Source organism: Haliotis asinina, chromosome 4 (genome assembly GCF_037392515.1).
Source record: "Haliotis asinina isolate JCU_RB_2024 chromosome 4, JCU_Hal_asi_v2, whole genome shotgun sequence".
In the NCBI taxonomy this organism is placed as follows: domain Eukaryota; kingdom Metazoa; phylum Mollusca; class Gastropoda; order Lepetellida; family Haliotidae; genus Haliotis; species Haliotis asinina.
Window position 1 is genome coordinate 55016951 of NC_090283.1, and position 9270 is coordinate 55026220.

The 9270-nt window shown below is 39.2% G+C and overlaps 1 protein-coding gene across 1 annotated transcript; it reads right to left on the reverse strand.

Moving 5' to 3' along the window:
* Positions 1-2976: 2976 nt before the first annotated feature.
* Positions 2977-8713, reverse strand: LOC137281009 (uncharacterized). The gene is made up of 6 exons (XM_067812172.1): positions 8620-8713; positions 7462-7542; positions 6098-6426; positions 4548-4612; positions 3926-4010; positions 2977-2985 (listed from the first exon to the last, which is right to left on the reverse strand). Exons 1-6 carry the CDS (start codon positions 8711-8713, stop codon positions 2977-2979), a joined length of 663 nt encoding a protein of 220 aa, XP_067668273.1.
* Between the last annotated feature and the right edge of the window lie 557 nt (positions 8714-9270).

Genomic DNA, 9270 nt, shown 5'->3' on the forward strand with positions numbered 1-9270 from the left:
TCTTCTTGTGCTCCATGCTAGTATATACTTTTTACATAGAATAACATTGAATCACGCATCAAGCACGGAAATTACCGATGTTTTGCGATTGAAAGTCGATGGAAGGGAGAAAACTCGAAATCTTTTTACCTTGTGTCGTCTGCAAAATGGTGATTCGCCTCGCATTCAACAGAAGGGCTTCAAACAATTCAAAATTAATATTCAGGTGTTCAGTAAAATAAATACGTTGTTCACTGGTCCCTGGGGATCCATGAGCTCATGTACCCTCGAGGGTTGTTTATGTTTCCCTCGTCCTGCGGGCTCGGGGAATATAAACAACCTTCGAGGGTACATGAGCCCATGGACCCCTCGCGATCAGTGAACAACTTATATCAATACTGTATTCCACAGGAGATGCCGCATGAGAGATATCGCAGCAGTGAAACTGAATCACAATGCCCTGCTGACCGTTGTGACGTCATCGTTTACCATGACGCCACACTCATATGTCACCACTCATATATCTGCCAATGTCAAGCTGTGTTGTTCGAACTCAAGACAGTGTAAAATGTATTTTTTCACGACAAAAAAGGAATTTTATCCACTATCTTTTGACAATAATAACATCAACATTAGACGAAAATCGCATCAGCAGTCCTCTGTCTTTTAACCCCCTGGGTGCCACAGGGACATATATGTCCTTCCTCTTCAACCCTCACTGTTAAGTCAAATAAAATTCTAAATATATGACGCACACAAATATAATTCACAGTTCTGAATTCTTCGTGACATTCCCTGTTTACTGATACCATCCACTAATAACCTCTCAAAATTGGATTCATCGTAAATGTCGCCATTTTTCACACAATACAAAATCGCGATTCACAGCGGCATTTGCAGTATGTTTTGAAATGTGAAAGTCGGATAATTACTGGGAGTATTAAATTTCAAAAATAGCATATTAATGATCACTGATATCAAGTTTTCATGTAACCGGTAATGCTAAATCTGAAACGTCGCCGATGAACCCAGAATCGGTTGGGATGTTTTCGAAAAATACCGCTTACACGAACGCCGAAGTGTTATTTACAGTGTAAACGATAAAAACATACAACAATACACAGATAGCCAGAATCATTCTGATAACTTACATATCATATTTATGTACCAACAATCCCCGAATCAAGGGAAAAGTCGTCGCAAAATCCTGTGTACCCTTGTCCGCGAAGCGACCATTTTGAAAGAAATCGGTCATCGGTAGTAATGTCACACGTGAACATTGTTGCACATATTGGGCAATTTCTTGGAGGTGAAGGTCGGTTGAACAAGAGTGAACACAATGGCCATATCATTCCGATTCCGATTCAGTATTGAGATGTATATTTTGCGTATCGCTCAGATATGTTTTTCATGAAACTAATTTCAGTACCTACATTTAGCCATGTTCAAATCCATATAATGAGTGGATATAGAGTATGTGTTGTTCTTGAAAGGTTTGACTGTTTTGACATTTTAAGCCTCTACACGTGTTAGAAGACCACACGTAGCCATTACTGCAACGTGCGCTTTAGTTCCTCTGATGTTGGGGCTAATGTTGCACTTTCATATGAACAGGTTAATTAAAAGCGATTAATTCAACCTTATAATGAAAACTGACATTATTAATTAATTAATTAATAATTACACATTTTATGAAATGTATAAGCACACATATTTAAAGGAATTGTCTTGATCACTGAATTTGTGGGGTTTTTTTTTACAGACAAAACAATTATGAATATTGTTTGACCAGGTGCGAGTTTGTCAAAATCGTTTTCAGTTTCATTATCAGTTTTTTCGAAAATAAGATCAATTCAAATTCAATTAAAACATATTGTGATGGCAGGGTATCTAACTCAAACAATATTTATACGAAAATTGTTATAAGATATATAAACCAGGTCATGTCTAAGTTGGATAAACGTTTCGCCTATATTTCAGTAGTTCCATACTTTTAAAAAAGAGATCTTTTCGTACGTTTCACTGCATACTTATGAAGAGAAATCTATACATAATCATAAGAAGATAACGTTTTATGCTAAATGAATATTCAGTGAGTGTTCAGGTGCTGTGAAATATTATTTTCATTTACATTAAATTGATGCCAAACAGGTGCGCGTCTTGAACCATCAAGTTTATGTTTTGTTAAAAGAAAGTCGAATTCTGAACAATTAATGGAAACTAGTAGGTGAGATATACATGTACGCTAATCGGCAAGCCAGTGTCGTCTTTTCCGACGTCACAAAATGCGCTAAACATGCAATGACGTCAACTAAAATGTTGTATTATTTTCGGTTATTTCACTACATTTGGAGATGTGTCTGTTACTCCGATAATAATGATGCAAAATTAGTCAAAATACATCTACACAAACAGGAGAATATGGGAATCTAAGAACTAACTTATCTATTGGATAGGGCCATCCAAATCTCCATTACCTGCTTTCTCACGTGGTAAACTGGCATCTTTCTTATATATTGTGAAACTGCCAAAACGTATCATCTCACATTGGGGAACTTTGTAGTGGAGTTGTTTGGTTCACTGTGGACAAAACACGACGAAGATAATAGTGTGCGTATCCACAACAAATTCTCTCCGTGTGATCGGAGTTAAATTGGTCTAGTTATAAGCATAGCGGAGTTATGCCCCCTTGATATTAATCTCATCTTAGATGGCAATGCAGATCTCTCAATTACTGAAAATCAGAATGCTTTCAAATGTGTACATATCAATATCTCTCAAACAAAACACTTTCTTAGTTAACATCTGTTGTACATATCCTATCTTCTGTCTGTCTCTTGTGTATGTTGTATTTGTAATTATCGGGAGAGGGCCTTTCTAAGCTGGATAACTGGTGCCCAATCCTTTTCTTAATGAATAAAATATGTTTAAATCAAATATGCCCCCTTATCCTTATACGTGCATGGCTTCGCACAGAAGAAAATCGATTTTTGACACTTATTGCGCCTGAAAAAAGGGGATCAAGGGGATTAAACTGTCATCGACAGGTGTTGTATTCGATATTAAAAGGCAGTCTGGTGAGATTTGTGTACATTGGCCAGTGCCTAGATTTTCGAAGCTCTCTTGGCGCTGAGATAGTCGTATGTGCCATATGTTAACTTACGACTATCTTAGCGCTAAGGGAGCTTTGAAAATCCAGGCCCGTAGCCACGACATGCTTCTTAAAGTTTAGATGCAACTCCAAAAAATAAACGTATTTAAAACACAATTATCATTTATTGGTGATATATAACATACACTGCTGATTATGAAAAAGAAACAAAGAAAGAAAATCATAAGCATACAGCCGAAAATCAAAAGTGCAATATTTTCTATTTGGGTTTACTACCTTCGAAACGAAGCAGCCAGGATACCGAACCCAGTGAAAGCGGGTGGGCGACCACTGAAGTGTAATGAAGACTTTTACTGGCTGATTCTTTTCTCGATACGAAGGTGTATAGAGATGTTGGGTTTTGTAAATAATTGCTCATTTGTTCTGATTTACACCGGTTCCGTCCGATCGAATCCTCCACGAAATATGGATGCAGTTTGTTTGCAATCAACAAGTATCACATCTGTCTGGAGATAAAGTAGCTACTCAGTACTCAGATTAACCACTCACCATACTCGACCCTGAAGGTCCCGGGGTAGAATAGGCCTTCAGCAACCCATGGTTGCCATACAAGGCGACTATGCTTGTCGTAAGAGGTGACTAATGAGATCGGGTGGTCAGACATGTCATCGGTTCCCAGTTGCGCACATCGATGCTCATGTTGTTGATCACTGGATTGTCTGGTCCAGCCAGACTCGATCATTTACAGACCGCCGCCATATAGCTGGAATATTGCTGAGTGCGGCGTAAAACTTAACTCACTCACTCACTCACCATACTCAGATTAGTACTCACCAAGACCATCCAGAAGATGAGCCAGGGACAGAAGAGGATGCTCACCACCAGATGCAGCACGTGGTTGACGCCCTTCTGTCGTGGCCTGGGAAACAGATGGAATCACATATTTTAGCCTGATCGGTGCTCATAGTGTCATTCGCTGGATCGTCTGGTCCAGGCTCGATTATGTCCTACAGACAGCGGTCACATAGTTGCAATGCTGCCGAGTGCCCAGTTGAATAAGAAACACACAAGCATGGTTATGGGAGAAAGGTAAGAAACGAAAACGGTGGTTTAACAGAGGATGAATTCATGACATACGATTTTGCTCTAAACTACACTACTGACTAAACTTGGATTGTGACTGGTTTAATTTGATATGTCTACTGTGATTATTATTACCATGTAGCCTTAAATCTGAAATTAGTCTGCTGTTGATAAAGTATTCACACCATCGGGGGACGTCTTTTACGCCGCTTTCGGCAATATTTAGCAATATCACAACGTGTGACACCAGAATTAGGCCACACACACTGTCCCCGTTTAGGGAATCGAATCCGGCCCTTCGGTGTGATGAGCCAACGCTTTAACCTCTAGGCTATTCCACCGCCCCTTTGAAACTATAAGCATCTCACCATACCGTGTTAAGACAATTTGTGGTACAGTTCCTCTCCGACGCCGATGATGAGTGTTTGCTGGGGTAATCTGTTAAATATCAAATAAGATGTTTGAAATTGAATTGAACTTTTAAACGTATTGATTTAGTCATTCATAAGACTTATCAAAAACTGCACTTTGGTCATAGAGTTTGTCGAAGGTTACGAGATATCGTCTCACGAACTGTTCTGACCTGACTAAGCTAAACGAGATGATCTCCCTTGACTTTTTATAAAAATAACTTTTGACAAGTTATAAATCCTCTGGCTTCAAATATTATATCTGAATAGTATTTTAATACTTTTCACTAAGAACTCCAAGAATGTTTGTACACGTTGCTATTTTTTAAGCATTTATTTATTTAAAAATAAAAATCGCATTTTGTGCCGGATTATTTTCTGTTCGTAACACACCCTTACCCATCTTCACATTACTTTCTACAAACTGATGGAAGAATAAATGATGGTTTAATTAACTTTCAGTTGCTTAAAAATAAATCCCATTTTCCATCATTCTGTACGTTTTGTCCAGATTTAGTTGCCATACATCGTGATATCTATTATTACGATACAAAAAGTATCTTGAGCAATGATGCAGATTTCTTACGGTTACTGCTTGCTTAAAGACATTGGAACTGTTCCACAGATGACAACCCTAGAAACATAACTTCAGCGGACCTACGGTCTCAGGTTCCTGGTATGCCCAAGGGAGACAATTACACAGCGGCGTCTCCGATCACTGGGCCAACCGTGTGCCCACGATGACCAATGAGCAAACAATGTTTAGATATTTCTTTCCAGTGAGTTTGCAATTGCCATATGGCAATCAAGTTATCAAATATCTATACTAGGTAGGCGTAACTGATTTTTTTTATCGTAGGTTCCTTATACGCCCAAGGGAGACAATTACACATTCTAGTCTGACTAGGTCGGTGTAATTGATTTTTTTACTTGAATGTGTCCACAAAGACCTCTGATCTAAAGATGTGATATATTTCATTATAATGTCCTTACAATAGCCACCGATATCAAAGTTATCAAAAGTCATCCAAATCTCTAGATCAGATCAGTGTAATTACATAAATCTAACAAAACTCGGTCATAAAATATGAAGTTTTAATATTTTCGGGACATTGCACACTGATTGTATTGACTCCAGTCAGTAAATTTCATAATTCTAAACATCTGTGTGATTAAGAACGTTTTACTCTGCTTTAAGCAATATTCCAGCAATACCACGGCGGGGAACACCAGACATGGGCTTTGACATCGTGAAGAGCGATAGATTAATCGTTAGACTACGGCACCGTCCCAATCAGGATAAAATACAACTGAACAACTACATGTATGTCGATTAACATCAAACACAAAGACAATGTACCCGATATTTAACCCTTAAAGCGAATGCTTTAACCATTAGGCTACACCACCGCGTCCTCCACAGCTGTAATAACTATAGCTTAAATACTGTCCATTGTACTACTAATAACAAACAGTTCAGTTCAATCGCGTCTGAGTGACCTACCGCTTGAACATCCGATGCAGGCTCGAGAAGTACCTGCATTGGTTTAACTGTACAAACGGGTGACACGGGCATAGGATGCCCTCCCTTACACAGTGACGGCATCTCTCCGTCGCCATCAAACAGAGGCAGGACTGGGTGTCTGTCAGAAGGTTCCGATATGTCCACGGACGTGTTGAGCGGCGTGATCGGCGGGATGGACAGTGGATACGGGGGTAATCCGTCGTATTGCTGGTTGCTCTCTGGAGCGTCTTCTGAATCCAGAGGTACTATTATGGGGATGTTGGTGGGGTATGGAGGTACATTACGATGAGTCGTCGCCGTCATTGTTAGTTCAGGATCTAGAGCAAAAGCAGAACTGGTATGTAATGTCCTTTCTGTTCCTGTTCATCCGATTCTCTTCCACTGACACCAGAGCTAAGTTTACTGAGACGTAAGTTACTTGCACATGGTGCAACCTCAGGTAAATAGCCTTGTTGCACCGGACAAACACATGTTGCAACTTCTGCTCAGTATAGGTGTGTACACAAAGCTTGAGCGTTTTTCAGATTTAGGACCAGTGTGCGAAACAGTTTCCAAAGTTTTCTTGCCAGTCGGGTAAGCTATGCATGAAATTTACTAGCCCACCAGATAAGTCAGTAACCCGAAATGTGAATGTAGAACTAAGCAAAGATTGCAAAAAGTTAAAATAACATCATTTAATAGACCATAATCTTGCATGGTTTAAAAGTGTATTGTAACTTAACAAGTCGGAGAGAGTAGTATATTGACCCCAGGAAAATTGAAAATTGACAGTGACAGTGGAAGGTCCGACTGAATTTTTACCAGCCACAGGCTAGCGGACCAGTTGCTATTTCGCACACTGTCTAAGACACCATTATTGCAGAATTTGTATGGACCTAACAAGACCATTTTAGCTCGTTTCACAAAATGTCAGGACATCAACAGTAACATTCAGCCATCATACATAACATCATGTGAAGAGAGGCAAATATAACCACCGTGGGTGAAAGTATCTTTTACTAAAATGTAAGTATAATCTACGATGATATAAGTACAATATTCTTCTTGTTACCCGCGAATGAAAGATACTGCAGTGTAATATTTGTACGGCTAGACGGTAATACCGCTAGACGCATGACGTCATAACACGTCACAGTTATATTTTTATAAAACTCTTGAAAGTTTTAATATCAAATCATTAACTTGCTTAATAAACATGATATTGCACGGAAGGTCGTTAAGTATCTTCTATGTAGAATATAAAACGAGTCATCTGCGTATATAAGTATAAGTATTATTCTCGTAGATGAGTATCTTCTACGTAAAAGAAAAACTGGATTCACACTGTAGTTTTAAAATAATTCCATACCCACCTATATGAGAACGCTGAAGAAACTCCGACACTGCTCCAGGACATGAAGGAAACAGACTGTGTATGTCTGGCTGGGGCTGCGCTGAAACCAGGAGTTTTTATCAGTCATCACTTGACAACATTTACCTCATCGCTGGGAGTGAAATATGCTCCTAAAACAGTTGAATAATCGGGAGGTATATTGGACTCAATCAATGTTGATATGGCAATAATGAATTTACAGTGCATCACCATTCGCACATCCTTATGACCATAGTTGTGTGTCTGGTAGTGGTTCTTGAAAGATGATTGGTGTAAGGTGTGAAAGTTGCATGTGTTCGATTTTCATTTTCAAACAAGAAACAGTGTCAACCATGTAATGCAGCACGACTGCCTAAATCAATTGTTTGCAGTGATTTATCGACTTCTAGATCAGGAATGACGCCCCATGTACGTGTATGGGGCAACTGCGTTGTGCAAGTCCATTATGTGTTGTCCTTAGTGTGGTATTAAAAAAAATTGATGGCGTGTCCATAAAATGTCTTTGAAAACTTTGTTAACACTTATAATACTGCCTGTCTAAACGTACAGCTCAGTTTCGCATACTTTTCACTGAAGAGTTTTTTGAGACTCTGGAAATCTGTTTACGTTGAAACGGGTCACACCCCTGTTTTGTTTCGAGTGCTTGAACTGAATTTGTAATGTCATTTTCTTCACTTCACTAAGTCGTATTTCTAATATATGTCACAATCAAAATTCATAAACGTACCAGACACGATATTTCACAGTCAGCTATGACCTTTAACATATATAACCCCAAAAAGACAGGTAACGTTATCTTTTTTATGACAACTGATGAGCCAAATATGTTAAGCGTCTGTTTGAGTTACGTACGTTACTGTGGTGAGTTTAATGCAGCTTCGTTAATACCGATGGGGTGGCCTAGTGGTTAAAGCAATCTCTCGTCACGACGAATACCCGAGTTCGATTCCCCACATGGGTACAATATTTGAAGCCCAATTCTGATTTGCCCGCCGTTATAATGCTGGAATATTGCTTACATTGGAGTAAAACCACACTCACTCACTCACTCACTCACCCACTCACTCACTCTTAACGTCGTGACATAACTATTCCGGTGAGAGCAATATGGTGGAGGAAGATTCTTCAAAATGCTCACCTGTAACGAAGTGGACATCCAACAGCTGACCACCGCCTGGAACTACCTCTTGTATGGGACCGTCTTCCGCATGTGTTGACACCGGGGACGTCATCGTGTCCACGTCATCTTAAAACCTAGACCTAGACAGCAACTCATACATGTATTGTTCCATGTCGGTGTTAAATGTTTGAGGATCTGCCGCAGTAGATATGTTTACATTAAAGAGGTTCTTGTTTCACATGACATTTTCCAAGCATACAGGTCGGGTGGACGGATTTCATTTTAACATTGTATTTTATTTGATGTCTCGAGCCCCTTGGTTTCAGTAGGTATTTACACCTTTTCTCCGATAGTAAATCGAAACTGAGTGAAAACGTTATGCATAGTTTGAGAGACAATGTTGCATTTACTCGGGTGTAATTGTTTCAAAAACATCTTGAGAAAAAAGATAAAAAGTATTTTCATATATGGACAAATTAAGCAGAATGGCGATTTGTGGAACATGAGATGAACAGTAGTGCTGAAGCGATTGTTCGTCTAATCAGCCTCAGCGATGACCAATGGGCTCTGCAGTACGTTTTCATAAGAAAAATGAAACATCAATTTCTTATTGATATATTTGTTATATCAAAACATAAGCAAGTGGTACAGTTTCCTGGCTTATGAGAC

Excerpts from the sequence above, each read along its gene's own strand:
- LOC137281009 (XM_067812172.1), bottom strand. The coding sequence starts at position 8,713 with ATGACGTCCCCGGTGTCAACACATGCGGAAGACGGTCCCATACAAGAG. Across the intron at positions 7,543-8,619 it reads GGATGTCCACTTCGTTACAG|CGCAGCCCCAGCCAGACATA; the intron begins GTGAGCATTTTG and ends TCCTGGTTTCAG. Across the intron at positions 6,427-7,461 it reads TCTTCAGCGTTCTCATATAG|ATCCTGAACTAACAATGACG; the intron begins GTGGGTATGGAA and ends CTTTTGCTCTAG.